We start from the raw sequence: 19391 nt of genomic DNA on the forward strand, positions 1-19391 counted from the left end.
AAAACATGACAGTAGTGGTGAGGAACAGAATGAGCATCAGCATGGAAAATAAAAAGACACATGCAAAACAAAGAAACTAAGAGAAACCAGGGTTTAAATAAGGTGAGTGTCCAAAGTGAAAGCAGGTATGCGTGACTGAGAGTTAAGCAGCAGAGTGTGTAAGAATTGTACTTTGATGGGCCATGCTTGTAGGCTGCGTACTGCATTCTGGGAAGCGTGACAATTTTCGGTCCGAGGTAAACTGTGGATAACTGAAACCACACTTATCGAGTCAGCAGATACAGCGGTCCCACTGTATTTTCAATGCAAGATTGTACAACAAGGGAACAAAATATTTGCAATACAAGATTGTATAGTAAGGGAACGATAGAAAGTTGTTCTGCTTGATGGAGTGACACAGCTAGTTAAATCCCAAACTGATCAGTTAAGCATAAGCTTAAATTTTTGCTAACACCAAACACATTAAGCAAGATTTTCATGTATTTGTTCAATTCCCAGTGTGCATCAGTTGACATTACACTAATTAAAAATAATTTTTGCTATTAAATTGACTTGCATTATTTAAAAAAAACAAACAAAAAAACCCCCGACCTGTGTGTTTGAGACAGCCCCAGTTCTTCTGGTGAGCAGCTCGAACATTATGAACAGACTCCAGGGCACTGCAGAGTGATAAGATACTCAACTGTAAGGCAGAACATGTGAGAAATACAGGCTCTTCCAGACACATGCTATTAGATATGTTTCAAGTGAATCGTTTTAAACAAGCAAGATTTTCCCTCTTTTTTTATTATACAGTTGCAAATAATTCCATCATCTGCTGTTAGTGGGGCGGCACGGTGGTGTAGCGGTTAGCGCTGTCGCCTCACAGCAAGAAGGTCCTGGGTTCGAGCCCCGTGGCCGGCGAGGGCCCTTCTGTGTGGAGTTTGCATGTTCTCCCCGTGCCCACGTGGGTTTCCTCCGGGTGCTCCGGTTTCCCCCACAGTCCAAAGACATGCAGGTTAGGTTAACTGGTGACTCTAAATTGAGCGTAGGTGTGAATGTGAGTGTGAATGGTTGTCTGTGTCTATGTGTCAGCCCTGTGATGACCTGGCGACTTGTCCAGGGTGTACCCCGCCTTTCGCCCGTAGTCAGCTGGGATAGGCTCCAGCTTGCCTGCGACCCTGTAGAAGGATAAAGCGGCTAGAGATAATGAGATGAGATCTGCTGTTAGTACTTTTTGCAACCTTTTCTTGCAAATCTCCACAGAAGTAGAAATCAGTTCCATGATCAACTACATTACTTGCAACTAAATCCACCTGTGACATGGGGGACCGATATCATTCAGCACTGGTGTGGGATCTCCAAGCAGAGTTTGTACGGTTTGGCAAACTGACTGAGCAAGAGATGTCAAGTTGTAGCCGCCCTAAGACAGAAAAGGAGGAAGAATTACTACATACAAACAAACAAGCATGTATTTAGGTTTTACAGCAGTGTACATGCCTCCAAGACAACACATAATTTGCCCTCGGCCAGAGACATCAACAGGTGGGTAAGGTGGCCAAAAATCTCTGGAGAAGCACACATGTGACCCTGAGGTGGGGGGGGACAAACAAAACCAAATCTCTCACACAATTATACACAATCGACACTTTCTCCAGATGTTTAACATGCTACTTTTACCTTAGGAAATTAGGAACTTTTTTTTTTTCCAACTGTGGACCCCTAGCATATTAAGTGATCCTTGTGGAATCCCTACATAATATATAATATGAATATAATTTACTATATAAATGTATAATAATGCATAGTAAAGTAGTCTATACCAACATACTGTTCCTAAAAATATTTAAAAGTTGAAATATTTAACAAAAACACAAGACATATTTTAAAAACATTTTAGGCCCATTACATTTCAGGAAAGCCAGTTTTACTACTACTACTACTACTACTATCATTACCACCTCGCCCAGGACAGAGTCCACCAGGGGGCGAAGTATTGCTTTCAGTGGGGTTTCTTTGTTTGTGTTAGCAACATTATGGGAAAACAGCTGGACCAATCTTCATGAAACTTTCAGAATAGATGGGCATTGGTCTGAAATAGAACCTCCAACATTTTGAGGGTCATCCAGTCAAGGTCACCAAAAAGGTCAAAATCATTTTTGTTTTGCAACATCTTCCTTCATATTCATTATATTTACTTCAAACCAAATCCAAAATGTTCATCTTTCAATTCTGCTTCTATTGATATGCTTCATGGTATCTCTCAGGTTTCTTAGCAGCTGGGGGTCAAATGTCAGGGGTCAAGGTCAAAGGTTTTCAGAGGCTCATAACTGGGAAATGGTTCAAGATAGAGAGACACTTAATATTATCAACATGTAGGAAGTCCTATATGGGTTCTCATTTGGCACCATGACCTTTGACCATGAGTGACCTTGAAAGGTCAAACTCAAGGTCACGGGTTTTCAGAGGCTCATAACTTTAAAATGGTTAATGATAATGATGGACAGATGTTTACCATTATCAAAATATAAGAAGTCCCATATGGGCTTTCAGTTGCTACCATGACCTTTGATCTTGAATGACTGAAATGTCAAACTCAAGGTCATGGATTTTCAGAGGACTATAACCAGACACCTGATGACTGAGAAATATTACCATTATCAACATCTATGTAGTCCCATATGGACTTTCGTTTAGCACCATGAATGGTGACCTTGAGTGGCCTTGAAATGTCAGACTGAAGGTCACGGATAGGCCAGACTGCCAGGCGAGGTTTGTTTTGCCTGGCAACACTTAATAATAATAATAATAATAATAATAATAATAATAATATGAATAATAATAATAATAATAATAATAATAATAATAATAATAGTAGTAGTAGTAACTTATATGCTTAGTCATGCCTGTAAACAGCTGTCTCACTAACATAGCTAAGCTTGCTCACTCTTTCCCCTGATCCATGTTCCCTGTGTCGTTATTAGTGCAAGGTTTGCATTGCCTCCAACACTGATGGCTTAAATAAACAACTGATCATCACTCCAAGTTATATAAAGTGTAATGGCTGCAAAAACTTCAAAGAATCGCAAAACGATTAGTTTTGTAAATATAAATAAAGCCAATAGATAGATAAAGCTAAAATCATATGATCATTGTAGTTTATGGCACAGAATAAACTGGATAAATATTATTCACCTCTGGATCCCCTATGGCAGAATCAAACCCTGCACAGACAAACACCAGCTCAGGATCAAACTGGAACGGTATGATACAAGATCAGGAGTTGCAGGAGTGCACCTATAAATGTCTGAGCCTTTTAAAATTAATTAAAATCAGTCAATTTATTTATTTTTACAAAGGTCTAGAATAGTTACCTCATATGCAATTGGCAAGAGGACATGGAAAAAAGCTGAGAGGTAGTCACTGTTTGTCATTCCCACCTAGAGAGGGGAAAAAAACCAAACAAACAGGGAATACAAGAATCTAAAACAAATTTACTGGTCACAAAATAAATAAACATGGTGTCACAGTTTGCCTTCATGTTCACCTGCTGTTCTGGTATTTTCCCCCCACTTGCCTCCACCCTGCCAGTAAGCCGTACCCACCTCATTAGCTAACTCTGTTCACCTGGAACTCATCTGCATCAGCCAGTATATATACGCTTCTGTCCGCTCACTCTTTGCACACCCATGCAAGACTCTCTAGCACTTTTCACTGGCCTGATCTTATGTTGCTGACTCAGTCCCGGTAAACACCTCAGTCTTCTGTCCCTCACCATGAGTTCTGCCTCAGTACCTCCAGGTTTGTCTTCGTGTCCTTGTTTGGCGTTCTGCTGCTACTACGTCACAAAGTGAGTTTCCCCTGCCTAACACACTGAACTTTGCTGGAGTCCTCCTACTACCCTTTGTACCTGCAATTATCTGCATTAAAGGGGAACTGAAGGCAAATTTTTATCATCAAAATTCTATTTCTCATTTTATTAAATATAGGAATGCTTTTTTTGATAGCTACTTTGGTCACTGCTATAGCAAGTTATGAGTGTTTTTAAATATGCTCTGTAATATATCAGTCCATATGTCAAAGCAATGACCGTAAACGAGATTCGCTGAGACCTGTGCTTGACATCGTAGGACGGAAGTAAAACGTACAGTGGAAATCAAAGTGACCAACATCTGCCAACATTGTCAAAAAGACGTGCGTGCCCTCTTTCGAATGCTGACATAATCAAGCCGGAAGTTTTGTTTGTCTGGATAGCAATCAGGAAAGTTTGAAAAAAAGTAGGCAGTAATCGTCATTTAAACTCGTTTTTGTGCAATATTTTGTTTGGAAAAGCTTTCAAAATGGCGGCCCTGACACCTGGCTGACAATTCACGTTTCAAAGTCTCAAGATCGCGTGGATAAATGACACCTCCCGTGGACCAAACGAACTAAATTTAGCATGGCTAAAAACCGAATAAGCTGATGATTAAAGTTCAATTTATACCGTATAGCACCATTCTCAAAACCCAAGGTCACATTACAATTACGGGGGGAAGGGGCACCAAATAAAAGGTCAGGATGTTATTCCAATGGTGTGGCAGCCACAGTCCCACACCGTCTGCACAGCTGCTGTGGCGCCGCCGGCGGGCAACATCACTCGGAACACCGCGCCATGGCTTCACAAAGCGAGCACAGACACTCCGCCATACAGAGCGCTGCTATGTCCCAAACCGTCTTCACAGCCGCCGCGACACCACCGAGCAACATCGCTCGGAACATCACACCAAGCACTGCTGCACAGAGCGCTGGACAACTACGATGTTAAAATGAGCAACGAGCCTCACTGCAGTCTATAGCTAGGAGCACAGGCATCACCCACAACGAACCAAGGCCTGAAGGGAACCGACGCCCAAAACTGGGTCCGGAGCTACACCACAACCGGCGGACAAAACACTCAAACATCAAACTACACGAAAAACAAAAGAGAAAATAAAATAAAAAGCTCCGGAGAGAAGCAGCAGCCAGAATGCACACTGTGTACTCTAAACCAGAAACAGAAATGAAGGAAGGTAAGTATAATATGCAGAGACTCAGATTGTTTTGCAGGTCAAGGGGCCCACAGGGCCCCTCCTGGGAAAAAACAGGGGCCCATTTCTATAATGGGGGGCCCAGTGATTATCCTTCAGTTGAAGCGAACCTAGTGAGCAAAGCAAGCCCAATGAACAGCTGGGGCAGCCCAGGGGCTGTTTTTTTCTTCTCAATTCTGTTTTTTTTTTGGTATTAGAAGCCATATGAAGCAATGTAGATGACAAAAATCAATGCTTCAACCAAATATATTGAGATATTGTTTAATCCAGAGGTGGGCAAACTACGGCCCACGGGCCACATCCGGCCCGTTGGCGTTTTTAATCCAGCCCGCGGAAGACAATCATATAAACACGATTGAGCAGATCTATAAACTATAAGCGTCAGTGTTATCACGTAGACAGGTGTTCTAGAGATCCGTCTTTCCAGTCAGTCGTATTCACGCGAGATTACATTTGCAGAATGGTGCAGCGCGTGCCATGGAAGTCATTCTGGCACCCGTGCCACTGATGATCTCGAGAACACAGGATAAAACTTTACAATGAGTGGTCCTAAAAAAAGAAAAGTGGACAGTGAGTGCAGGGTGTTCAATAAAGAACGGACAACTAAATATTTTTTGCTGAAGTCCGATCAAAGGCTGTATGCCTTATTTGCAAAGAAACCGTTGCAGTTTTAAAGGAATATAACATCAAACGGCACTTTTCCTCCAAGCATGCTAATTATGCTAACAACCAGTCAGCGCAAGCACGGACGAATACAGCTCAGCGGTTGCTGAGTGAATGTGAGTATTAACACTTTCTCTTTTTAAAACTATGTTGGCGCTGTAGTAAGATGGTAGTTACATGTTTACAGACAATAATATAAAAAGTATAACTCTTAGTAATTTTGGTTGTCGTGGGTGGCTGCTGTAGTGCTGGTGTTTGTTTTTAAGTACCGTGTGCTTTTGGGTGTCTGCTCCGCCCCTCATTTATGTCCCTGTCTGCTATTATAGGTGCATTATGAGCAGCTGACCTTGCTTCTGCTTATATCTGTTCCTGGACTTTTGCCTGTGGAGGTTATTCTGATCTATGAGGGGCCTTTTGGAATATGAAAACCTGTTTGGAACCTGTGTTTTGATTTTTTGAGGACTGGAAATATTTCAGTGAGTGACTTTGAACCTGAAAACCAGTTTGGAGTTTTTTGCTTTCTTGAGCTGTTTTGTTTGATTTTGTGGGCTGGATGGATCCAGTGCCAAACCACTGAACTGCAAACATGTTGGCATGGTGTGGTACCCAAACTGTTGAACTGCAAACATTTTGGAATGGTGTGGTACCTCTTCTACTAATGGTGGTTGGATGTACTGGCAGGCTGGAAGTGGATGGTTAAAAAAAAAAAAAAAAAAAAACTCGGGTGTAAATCTACGAGTTCAGTGAAATGTACAAAAATGATATGTACTGATATGTAATTTAGTTCAATTTAATGATATGCAATTTAGTTGCATGTATAAAATGATACAAATATACAAATACACTGGCATCCTACTCATCCTGGCAGCTCAAAGATGTAATTTAAGAATTAAGTGTGCTACTTTTCTTACTGTCACGTGTGTGTGTGTGTATATATATATATATATATATATATATATATATATATATATATATATATATATATATATATATATATATATATAAAACTTTTCTGGATGGATCCAGTGCCAATCTATTGAACTGCAAGCATTTTTCTGCTCTGCCTTTGTTGACTGAGAACTAAAATAAATGTCAATCTGATCTGCATTTGGGTCTCTGTCAGTGAAGGCCCTACAATAACACTAAAGCTTTTCCGGTTTATGTTCGATATGTATGAATTTGGTGTTGGCCCGGCCCGCCTGGCAAATTTCAAAAGTCAATGTGGCCCCTGAGCCAAAAAGTTTGCCCACCCCTGGTTTAATCAGTGGCAATATTTTGGAATTCAACCACAGGCCACTATATCTCACATCTATATTATCTCCTCCTTGTAAATTATAGCACAAGTAGTAGTAGTAGTCGTCACTAGTGGCAGTGGTAGTAGTAGTAGTGGATGTTGCAGTAGTAGTAGTTGTTGTGTAAATCTAGTATGACTAATTACCTTGGGTATCAGGGGTATCAGTTTTTTCAGGTGAATGTACTCTCTGCCAAAGAATGGCAAAATAGATGTATTTTTCTTTTTTTTTCTGATCCATGTTTTCTTGTCTCTTTCGAATATTCGTACATAGACCGTAAGACGCCACCTAGCAAAAGACTTGGATCAGGTTTTACTCGCTTGGGACGCTACAAACGGGGCGGCGTAAATACACGAAAGGGTCCGACATGTATTCAATATGGCGGCGGTCAAAACAAATTCATCCGATGCTGAAATCTGTTGAATATCCAGATAATTATGTTGGAAGTTGCATATTTGTGCAAGATTTTCGATATTGAGATCATGAAGTCAAGTAATACGCCATGAAACGTTCCAAATAGGGTATAAAATGCTCACGCCCATATTGGCCCCTGCCCCTCTCGACAATGCGTTCATTATTCGAAATAGTGCGTCTTAGACACGGATGCGCCAACAATCTGAGTCTCTGAATATTTAATTGCAATTAGTTGCCAATAAGTGTCATGATATAAGGTTACTAAAACTGAAAACATAACTGAATAACACGTTAATTAAGAAATAAAGCAAGTTAAAAATGACTTCAGTTCTCCTTTAAGAGATAAAACAATCACCAAGAGGAAGCTCTTAATGTAAGAATATTCACCTTGATAAAACAAGAGTGTCTGAGTTTTGGGATGCTCCTGAGAGCAGTACCTTATTCCAGGGCAGGTTGATGTTAAAGCCAGTTCCTTTACCCTTCCCCACACTGTCATAGTCCGACTCAGCAAGGTTGGGCCAGAAACGCTGGTGCTCATAGCGATGCCATGAGAAATACAGTACACTATGTGACAGGAAGTGAAAGAAACAGAGCATCAGACAGTGAGTAGGACAAAATGCTTGGTTTGACATTCTCGCCCTGATTTCATTAAAAAAAAAAAAAAAAAAAAAAAAATACACACACCTGGAATCTTCTTCAAAACAGTACTGCACTCCCTGTCCATGATGAATATCCCAATCCACAATCAACACCCTGAACACATGAAAACCACTTCAGGTTACAGAAAGCAGCTCATTTCCAGACATCATTTTATATCTCACGCCATACTCTACCCAGTACCTGTTGAGGTTATAGTGTTTCTTGGCGTAGAGGGTAGCTATGGCCACATTGTTGAACACACAGAAACCATTGGCTTCACTCCGCTGGCTGTGATGACCAGGGGGTCTGAACACAATACAGGACAGACAAAGAATTAGGGGAAAGTAACAGCACAATCATTGGTGTCTGTGAGCTCATGAATACGGAAGTGGGTGGGTAGCGCTTTCCTCCGAATGCGTTTCACTGCCCCCGATGTGATGGAGAGACCTGTCTGATGGGTAGGAATTGGCTATGACTAAATTAGAGGGAAAAATCCAAAAAAAGAAGCAAAAAATTACTTTAAATAAATCTTAAATCACGTATAGATGACTTGCAACCACGTGATCAAAAGGTGCTAGGTCATGAGCGTCCGCCATGATGGTGGATATACGAAGCAACTAGGACTGCAGCCACTGAAAGCGTGTCTGTAAACAATGCTGAATTTTCTCAGGTGGTGTTTACATTAGACCGTATCCATCTCGTTTTCGTCGCAGATGCACTGTCCGTGCACATTAAAACGCCGGGAAACGACTCCACAGGCGGAACAACTTGAATCCGCCAGGGCCCACGTATTCAACCCAGTTCGTATCTGATCCGGTGCTGTGTAAACATTGAGGAACGAGGAAACGCAGTGCTGAGCTCTAGCTGACGTCGTCATTGGACAACGTCACTGTGACATCCACCTTCCTGATTCGCTGGCGTTGGGATCACACACACAGCGGCTCAGTCCCGAATCACTGCTCATGCGCTTCACTCGCGCGCTCTGTGAGCTGCGCAGGGCCAGAGTGCGCACCCTCCAGAGGGCACTCACTGTTCAGGGCGGAGTGATTTGGAGCGCAGGAGGAAGCGCTGAGCCGCACTGAGGTTTATTTACACATTTCAACTTATTTACCTCCTTCAGGCGCTTAAACTCAGTGAGAACATGATTACAGCCAGGTGTGTTTATCTGCTGGAGAAGGTGTTCGCTTGCCATCCTTCCACTTGCAAGTGGTGAGTGACTTGCGCATGCCCGATATGCACTGGGATCATGTGACGTGCCGTCTAATTAGTCATGTGATTAGCGTATCCGTGTATTGGCGTTGCTGTGTGCACGCGAATCGTGTATTGGCGTTGCTGTGTGCACGCGAATCGTTTTAAAAACGTTAATCTGATGATCCGCTGATACGGTCTAATGTAAACACCAACTCAGTATTACCATGATTTGAACAGTCGAGCAAAGATTCACTACAAAGAGAAGATAGATGTGTGGGTTTTGAGCCATATTATTTTAAAAAAGTCAGACTTTTCTGAAGATAAGACACTTCTAACAACCATCAAGTGCCCAGATATCGTGTTCTATCTGGTTTGGCTGCTGAAGAATCAAGTCCGACCTTGGACGAAACATAGCCCGTTTTCTGAGTGGGCGCCCAGTCTGGATTGTTTCTATCATATAATTTTGCTGGCACTCCGAGAAGTGAAACGGTAATACACGTGTTAAAATTATAACAACGACCGAATGAACCATGACAAGAGAACACTCATTTTATAGCAAAATTCTAGCAACACGAAATAAAATTCTTCCATGATATTATCAAGAAAGCTTTTGAATCTCACCGGAGATAAAATGATTACTGCAAACACGAGCTGTTTGGGTTTAAACCTCTGTTAGATCAGCCATGCTCGTCTCCTCTCCGTACTAAGCCTCAGAGTTTCCTCGCGCTCTTTCCGAATCACGGACGGAATTCTAAAAAATTGGAACGTGCCACGGTCACGAGTACTGTTGTGACCACAACCATATCCAGTACAAAGATATGGCATAGCTAAAAGCAGTGGAAAAACAGAGTTGCGCACATGTGACTGTTTTGTATGGAATATCGCTTGACCCTGCATTTGTATATCCACCAACATGGCTGACATCCGGGTTTCTATTTTGCTTTGACGTCACTTGCAAGTCAAGGATGGATACGTCTTCAATGGACACTTTTTAGGTAGTTTTTTTTTTTTTTTATTTATGGACAACTGAAGAGACTCTACGGACACTTCAAGAACACAAATAACTCAAAGAATAAAATGACATTAATGCACAGAATTCCAGCCTTGATGCTTTACCTTACAAGAGCCATTCCATTCCTCACTTTTCCAGTCATAATGTTGTCCACCAGCTGCAGTGCAGCACCAACCGCCAGCTGAGCACAGTGGTAGATATTCTACAAATATAACAGGAATCATGAGCATTATTGTGTAAACAAGCAAAAAAACGAAAGTTTTATCGCTGCTGGTGTCCTGCAACATTGTGGCTTACGGGATGAAAATAAACGTCACCATACTGCTGAGTGAAGGTCAACAGATCCTCCAAGCTCATGTGTGGGGTTTGTTTCACAGCTTCAAGATACTCTTTACTGCACAGAGCACAAGAAATGAATATTGCCTTGATAAGCTTGTCTCATTTCGGGGTGAATGACTTGCAAAGTTTTCACATCTCGAACGATCTTGATGCTGTACACCCTAATACAAGATTTACAGTTAATTTAAAAGAAAAAAAAACTGCTTGCCTCAGTATTGTTTAAATTAAAATTTTAGTAAAATGTTATTCTTAAGATATTAAAACTATTCTTACTGAACTCGCAAGACCAGCCAAAGTGAGGTAGAGCTAAAACTACAAGTCCCTCACAAAATGAAAATGGACATCCTCTGAACTTTGTCCTCTTGAAAGTAATTTCACGCACTCTTGCTTTGAGGTGTTAATGATTCTTACATCCAAATACTTCACTGTTCACCAGGATTTTAGTAAAACATTTTGTGGATGGCAGAGTCCATTTAAACTCTATGGGAAAGGTCATGCCGACTGTGAAAACTGCAGACGCATCAATCTTAGTTCAAAGTGACAATCATTTTGTATATCTACGCGTCACAAACGTGCACTGGATTCTGACAAGTAAACCAATTTGAACACCATGACTCAATTTTTGGAGCAACATACAGTAACTGGTTGAAATAATCCATGACACTGCGTCTTTTAAGACTTCTTCGAGTTTTGCTATTAACAAGTGATGATCTTGAGAGACCTGGGCTCTACGAAAAGTCTGTAGTTCGTCAGCCAGTGGATATATTGACTATTTGTTTAATTTAAATTGGTATATTCTCACAACAAGTGTAAAATGTGTAGTAGAGACTAGTGACTGACCAGTGGAGATTGAGTTTTGATACTGGACTGGTCTGGCCATTTAGCCTGATTTGCCCTTTGTCTCTAGACTTGGCTTGTACTTGTTTAGTAACTATTTCAAAAAAATAATTAAAAAAAAAAATGCAGCTCTCCAGCTCATATTACAGCTGTTACTTATAGGAATTTAGAGATCAGGTTTGGTTCACACAGCACTAGTGAACCTGAATTGTGCTTGCATGAGCTGGCATTCCAAATAAGCAATCATTGATCAACATTGTTCTGTATAATCCAGTTATATACACACACACATTCAGTATTTATTCCATCCACATTCACTGGATATGAGCAATCGCTGCTCTGATTGGCTACTCTACTACGAGATTATCAGCACATACACCGTGAGTAGAGAAAAACAAAATGGCAGAGCATGTTGCTGAACCAACTGAGGACGAAATAAAAACTCTACTCAAACAACACCCCCCCCCCCCCCCCCCCCCAAAAAAAAAACCCACACAATATGGAATAAAGGTATTTGAGGGTAAGAACTCAATAATAATAATAATAATAATAATAATAATAATAATCTCATCTCATTATCTGTAGCCGCTTTATCCTGTTCTACAGGGTCGCAGGCAAGCTGGAGCCTATCCCAGCTGACTACGGGTGAAAGGCGGGGTACACCCTGGACAAGTCGCCAGGTCATCACAGGGCTGACACATAGACACAGACAACCATTCACACTCACATTCACACCTACGGTCAATTTAGAGCCACCAGTTAACCTAACCTGCATGTCTTTGGACTGTGGGGGAAACCGGAGCACCCGGAGGAAACCCATGCGGACACGGGGAGAACATGCAAACTCCGCACAGAAAGCCCCTTGCCGGCCACGGGGCTCAAACCCAGGACCTTCTTGCTGTGAGGCGACAGCGCTAACCACTACACCACCGTGCCACCCATATATCAATCTAAATAAGTAAATAAATAAGTGAATATGCAAATTATTGACATCATCTGGAGGCGTGTAGTGAGTTTTTAGTTACTTTACCCTGAAAGGATTTAACACTGAAATGATTAATCTTGCTAGTTATCGGGACAGGCTTTTAACAACTTTATTATGGGTGGGACGGTGGTGTAGTGATTAGCACTGTCACCTTACAGCAAGAAAGTCCTGGGTTCGAGCCCAGTGGCCAGCGAGGGCCTTTCTGTGTGGAGTTTGCATGTTCTCCCCGTGTCTGCATGGGTTTCCTCTGGGTGCTCTGGTTTCCCCGGTTTCCCCCACAGTCCAAAGATATGCAGGTTAGGGTAGCATCTCCCTGGGCTGCAACTAGTTGGAGACAACAATTGCAATAAAATATGCGAATTAGCGACAATTTTCACTTGAAATCATACTGAATTGATATTCACATATTTTACCGCAATTGTTGTCTCTCCAACTAGTTGCAGGCTGTCGCAGCCCGGCTTTCCCTCGGCAGGCAGGGATGTAGAGGAAGCCTCACGGAAACTGACTTGAGAAGGGTTCGCGACAGCTTTGCAACAGCAGCGACGCATTTGCGGCTATTTTGAGAGAAATTTTATCGCACTAATTTTTTGAACATGTTCAAAATTTCAGCGACGAAGGAGCGACACTTTGCGACTCATGCGAGGAAATTGAGAAGCCCCGCGAATGTTTCAAGACACTTTTGAAACTCTCTTGCGAATGACGTTCACAATTTGTCGCAAGCTGTCACAGCCCAGTGAGATACTAGCTTTAGGTTAACATACTTGCCAACCCTCCCGATTTCGGCGGGAGGCTCCCGATTTTAGCGTCCGTCTCCCGCCTCCCGATCGTGTTTGTTAAAAACTGGATAATCTTCCAGTTTTGGGAAATCCCTACCACCAAGTTAAAAATACTCCCGATTATGTCCAATCAGAATCGTATGAGAAACTCTGCTGACGTCAACTGATTTTTAACCAATCAACGAACAGAATGACAGTCACTTCCGTAATGTAGGATTCACCCAGGCTGTCCGACATTTTTTACAAGCAGTCATTCATCATGGCCACTAAACCAAATACCAAATGGCAAAAATATGAATGCAAATACCAGGTTGCCTGAGAGAATGAATTTCCATGGATAAGCAAATGTTCAACCAGCCAGTTACACATTTTAAGGTAAAGATACCTTAAATCAGAATATAATGGACATTTGAGTGTGAAATTAAACTAGTCTTTCATACCATTTCAGAAACAAACTGTACAACTTCTAAAGTGTTTATAGTAAAATTTTGCATGACAGAATTTGTTTGATGAGTGTATTTGAATAGTGTGGTAGTGTATTAGTGCTATTTTGAATTTTTATGTTTGAAAGTTAAGTGAAAGTTTACAAGTGAATTATCTGGAAAGTGATTGATTTTGATCGAGTTTTGGGGTTTTAAGTAAAAGATTACTAGTGAGTATTTTGGTAGTACTAAAATTTTGCATTCGAGTGAATTTCTTTGTGGAGTATATTTTGATAGTATGATTAGATGAGATAAAACTTTATTGATCCCTTTGGGAGGGTTCCCTCAGGGAAATTAAGATTCCAGCAGCATCATTACAGATAAACAGAGAAAAGAAATAGAGAAAAACTTCTAGATAAATAAAAATAAATTATTTACATATACAAGTATAAAAAGAATAAGATATGGGGAAGAGAGGAAGGGGGAGAGAGAGGAGGGAAAAGAGAAAAAAAAAGAGGGGAAAAAAGGGAAGGGGGGGCAGCAGGAGAGATACTGCACTTTATATTGCACATTGTCCGGTACTGCTTATTGTCAGGCTAGGCTACTGCTCCTTCCCGTCCTCTGTCCTCCTGTTACCCCCCCCCCCACCCCCACCCCAGGGAGGAGTATGGTAGTATTTATAGTGCCTTTTTTTTTTTTTAATTTGAAAACTTTCAGTCAAAGTTTGCAAATGAGCAAATTCCTTTGATACATTCCGATAGGATTTCTAGTGCTTTTTAAAAATTCTGTTGGAAAGTGTTTAATGAGAGAGATGCATTTTAGTAGTACTAAGACAGTGCAGTATTTAATTGAGTTGTTACTATTTTGGTTAAATCTTAAAATTTTATTTATATGATATAGTTCTCTGTATTTTTACATGAGCTTATAGAAGGAAAAAAGACATTTGATGCAATCCAATAATACTTTCATTCACTGTGACCTTAAGAAATTATAAACATTCTTCTAAAGCATCACTTGTTTTTTCTGTGGGTCTCTGTATGTATACAATATTCAAACATGAGATTTTTCAGCTAAAAATCTGATTTAAGACTTCCCTTTCATTGTTATTATATTAAAATTCAAGACAAGAGTATTATTTCAGATTTTTCACTCTGAGCTCTCTCATGCCTGATACATGAATCCCATAACCTATATTTTTTTTCGCGGTGCGGTTTCCATCAAATCCCGTGCTCTGATTGGCTGGCGAGCGGGTCCGTATCCTATGGTACGGACCCCAGTTATGGACCTCTGGCGACTCACTTGTTCACAACAACAAAAAAACATGGTAACATTTTGTGTCAACATTTTTTTTTATAAGATTTATTTATAATATCAAAAATCTTATAAATTTTTGCCAGCATTTCTCAGGAAAATAGCATTAATTTTACATCATGGATAGCGATAACGACAGTGTTCACAGCAAAAGCAGAAATAAAGAAAACATTTGTGAAGAAGAAATAAAAGAAAACATTTCAGGAGAAAGCTAAAACCTGTAACTTGCTAATGCCAAGCAAAATATGTCTGAATCCTGAATGACTCCTATTTGTATAAATAGGGGACTACATAGGCGGCAAAATTTAGTTGGTTTTTTTTTTTCCTGCCATGGAAGTGCACTTGTATACCGAGGAGGAAGCAATTTGCATTACAGCCATAAATAAGGATTCAAAACAGTGGCTCACCTTGGCTCAGTTCTCCCTATTGGGCACTCTCGTTTTCTGTTAGAATTTCTCATCTCATTATCTCTAGCCACTTTATCCTGTTCTACAGGGTCGCAGGCAAGCTGGAGCCTATCCCAGCTGACTACGGGTGAAAGGCAGGGTACACCCTGGACAAGTCGCCAGGTCATCACAGGGCCGACACACAGACACAGACAACCATTCACACTCACACCTACGCTCAATTTAGAGTCACCAGTTAACCTAACCTTCAGTCTTTGGACTGTGGGGGAAACCGGAGCACCCGGAGGAAACCCACGCGGACACGGGGAGAACATGCAAACTCCACACAGAAAGGCCCTCGCCGGCCCCGGGGCTCGAACCCAGGACCTTCTTGCTGTGAGGCGACAGCGCTAACCACTACACCACCATGTCGCCTCTGTTAGAATTTGGTAAAGAAAAAAATAAATATATTATTTACCAGCTTAAGGTCAATCCATATGGTGAAATACCGTGACCTCGGCCTTGAGTACTTTCAAGACCTCGGTCACGGTATTTCACCATACGGACCTCCCAGCTGGTAAATAACATATGTAATTGATAGTTTTTGAATTGTTGACATTGTTCTATTTGTATAAATTTAAAATGGTTTGCAATTAATTGGGATCCACGTTTTTTATCACTTCAATCGTGCATCATACCCTCGTCCAATTGAAAATGTCGTTCATGGTCTTTTCTCCCCCATGAGAATTTTGAAAAGTTGGCAAGTATGGGTTATCTGGTGGCTCTAAATCAGCGGCCCCCAACCCCCGGGCCGCGGACCGGTACCGGTCCGTGGGTCATTTGGTACCGGGCCACACAGAAAGAATAAATAACCTGCACTATTTCCGTTTCATTCATTATCTGAGTCTGAATGATGTTTGATTTTGAAAAATGACCGGATTCTCTCCGTTACATCCGTCTATAACTCACGCTTGACCAGAGCATGTGAGCGGAGTGGAGCGGCGAGAACTTCGGTCCTCGCTCACAGAGGTGGTGGCTCCGCTCGCTCTCCGCTCAATGTCGCACCATGCCGCTTTGCCCGTTACCGCTCAGCGCTCCACCAAGATTGCATCCCGCTCCACTTCACGCTCGCTCAAAAAACATGTGCACGCATGCGCGTAGCGGACGCGGAGCACTTCCTGTATCTCTGCCCTCTGTCCCCCGCACTTTTTACAGCCATTACAACCACTTAATTTTTAACACGTGGAAACGCGTTTTTCCGAGCCACCTCTAAACGCATCATGAGCAGGCGGAGCGCAGGTGGCAAACAAACACCGCTGTCGTTCATTATGAGCCACGTTGGGCATGCTTCAGACTCGTGATGTGAGCGGTAACGGGGCAAAACTGGAGCGGGCCATTGCCTCGCTCCATCCTTCCCATCCTTGAAAAAAAAAATCCCGCTCCGCGCTCTTTTCAAAATTCGTCCGCTCCGCTCACATGCTCTGCTCTTGACGCATGTCAAGACGCTTATCTCAGCAACCAAGAATGTTGGAGAGAGGACATTACTCATGTTATGTTGCTGACGCGATGTTACAAGGATGCTGCTAATAAAGTTGCATACGAGTACACAGTGGATTCACGTTTATTACTATATTTAGAAAATACCACAGTTTATCCACCACACCTTAAAGGCCGGTCCGTAAAAATATTGTCCGACATCAAACCGGTCCGTGCCGCAAAAAAGGTTGGGGACCGCTGCTCTAAATTGACCATAGGTGTGAATGTGAGTGTGAATGGTTGTCTGTGTCTATGTGTCAGCCCTGTGATGACCTGGCGACTTGTCCAGGGTGTACCCCGCCTTTCGCCCGTAGTCAGCTGGGATAGGCTCCAGCTTGCCTGCGACCCTGTAGAACACAATAAGCAGCCACAGATAATGCAGACATGCCAACCCTGTATGATAGCAAACTGTAATGGTTGTTTTGAGATATTTGTCCATGTCTGCCAACAGCAGACATAATGCACGCAGAGGGTGCATGGGGGGGTTCCAAAGGGGGGGTGCGCCTTTATTTATATTTATATATATATATATATATATATATATATATATATATATATATATGTGTGTGTGTGTGTGTGTGTGTGTGTGTAATTCACACAAAAGAAAAAAAATTTAAAACGTGATTTTATCAACGTTTCTTTACTATTCATACATCTTGTAAGTTGTAGGCAAATACAAAGAATTTTGCTAAAGCAACGAAAATACAAGTCGCTAACAACTGATTTACTATTCCATAACTTGATCACGGGTGGCACGGTGGTGTAGTGGTTAGCGCTGTCGCCTCACAGCAAGAAGGTCCTGGGTTCGAGCCCTGTGGCCGGCGAGGGCCTTTCTGTGTGGAGTTTGCATGTTCTCCCCGTGTCCGCGTGGGTTTCCTCCGGGTGCTCCGGTTTCCCCCACAGTCCAAAGACATGCAGGTTAGGTTAACTGGTGACTCTAAATTGACCGTAGGTGTGAGTGTGAATGGTTGTCTGTGTCTATGTGTCAGCCCTGTGATGACCTGGCGACTTGTCCAGGGTGTACCCCACCTTTCGCCAGTAGTCAGCTGGGATAGGCTCCAGCTTGCCTGCGACCCTGTAGAACAGGATAAAGCGGCTAGAGATAATGAGATGAGATTGAGATAATGGATGGATAATGATTATTACTACTACTATTATGTACAGTTTGTATAAAGATTCCACACACAGTGCAGTAGCAGGACAGCCAACCTGTGAACTAGCAGGATTTCCTCATCAGTTGCTTGGCGAGTGGGAACACACACACACCTCTGCTCCAAACCCCTGCACTTCAGCGCCTCGTAACTAACCGTTAACCGCTCAGGTACCTCGATCTTACATACCGGGCTGCAAACAAACAAACGATAAAGTCTTTTCCAGGTCTCTGAAAACAACACTTAGCAAAACTCCGTGTATCTAGTTATCACACTTACTCAGTCCAGAGAAGTTTGTACCGAGTCATTTCTTCATCGTAGATTAATCCAGTTCCAGACATGATAGTAAAACCGGTAGTGCTACTACAATTTAAACAATGACTGGCAAAAACGTAAATGTTATACAAATACTTTGCAATTCTGTGACTTACATCAATACAGTAAATACTAAGCTCTCCGAGGCGTGGGGCAAAGCAATGCATCAGTGCTTGATTCGCTCTGTTATGAACACGTGACCACAACCATGTGACTGAATTGGGAAAGTGATGCACTTCATCGTTTTGACCACCAGATGCCACTAGGAGTGCGCGAACAAGAGATTAAAGGTCATAGGCAATGGCCGGAGGTGAAAACGTCAGTCTGGGGCCTGTACATACTGTGGAGAAATAGAAAAGGTTGAGCATGTTCTTATACACTGTACACAGTATTCCAGTGAAAGAGAGAAGATGGGGAGGGCATTGAGGAAACCTGTAACTATAGACAACTTATTAAGTCAGCCATTCACGCAATCAGCAGTAACAGCTCGAACACAGTATTTAAAGGACACTCAACTAGCAAACAGAATCTAGTTTTTTTGTTGTTGTTGTTATAATCAGTCTGCAATTTAATATCCCTTGAGATCACACCTCAGCCCGGTAGATGGCGGTAATACACGTCGATTGTTAACCACCAATAAATCGACAGAAGAAGAAGAAGGAGGAGGTGAAACATAGAATATCAACTTTATTGTCTAGAAGAATGACCCAAAAAGCGAATTCAATCGTCCTAGTCTCTAATTTGCACCCTAATATTGAATAAAACGGTTAAAATATACTGTTTTGCCCAATTTCCGAAGGTTTGTTTACATCTGACTTATGCGCACTTTCACCGTCAGGGGACCGTCGTCGTGACGTCATTCAAGGCAAACAGACTGGGAGCAGTTCGGCGTTTACCTGGGGGTGTTGTGGCTCAGATGGCTAAGGCACCATACCATAAATCTGGGGACCCGGGTTCGATTCCAACCCGAGGTCATTTCCCAATCCCTCCCCGTCTCTCTCTCTCCCGCTCATTTCCTGTCTCTCTACACTGTCCTATCAAAAAAAAAAAAAAAGTTCTGTGTTTACCTGCGAACTG

The 19391-nt window shown here is 42.0% G+C and overlaps 1 protein-coding gene across 2 annotated transcripts in view; it reads right to left on the reverse strand.

Moving 5' to 3' along the window:
- Nucleotides 1-18491, reverse strand: part of hdac10 (histone deacetylase 10) — a 42008-nt gene extending 23517 nt beyond the window's left edge. The window contains exons 1-12 of one of the 2 annotated variants that reach the window (XM_060914427.1): nucleotides 18279-18491; nucleotides 18058-18192; nucleotides 10554-10650; nucleotides 10361-10458; nucleotides 8255-8359; nucleotides 8099-8167; nucleotides 7852-7978; nucleotides 3354-3419; nucleotides 3175-3234; nucleotides 1480-1569; nucleotides 1296-1402; nucleotides 592-659 (exon numbers count right to left, since the gene is read on the reverse strand). In XM_060914427.1, the coding sequence (XP_060770410.1) occupies nucleotides 592-659; nucleotides 1296-1402; nucleotides 1480-1569; nucleotides 3175-3234; nucleotides 3354-3419; nucleotides 7852-7978; nucleotides 8099-8167; nucleotides 8255-8359; nucleotides 10361-10458; nucleotides 10554-10650; nucleotides 18058-18192; nucleotides 18279-18481 (1225 nt within the window). In that variant the 5' untranslated portion in view covers nucleotides 18482-18491. The remainder of the gene's footprint in view (nucleotides 1-591; nucleotides 660-1295; nucleotides 1403-1479; nucleotides 1570-3174; nucleotides 3235-3353; nucleotides 3420-7851; nucleotides 7979-8098; nucleotides 8168-8254; nucleotides 8360-10360; nucleotides 10459-10553; nucleotides 10651-18057; nucleotides 18193-18278) is intronic. The other variant, XM_060914428.1, reaches the window with a different exon arrangement.
- Nucleotides 18492-19391: the final 900 nt, after the last annotated feature.

The sequence above is a fragment of the Neoarius graeffei genome, chromosome 2 (assembly GCF_027579695.1).
Source record: "Neoarius graeffei isolate fNeoGra1 chromosome 2, fNeoGra1.pri, whole genome shotgun sequence".
In the NCBI taxonomy this organism is placed as follows: Eukaryota; Metazoa; Chordata; class Actinopteri; order Siluriformes; family Ariidae; genus Neoarius; species Neoarius graeffei.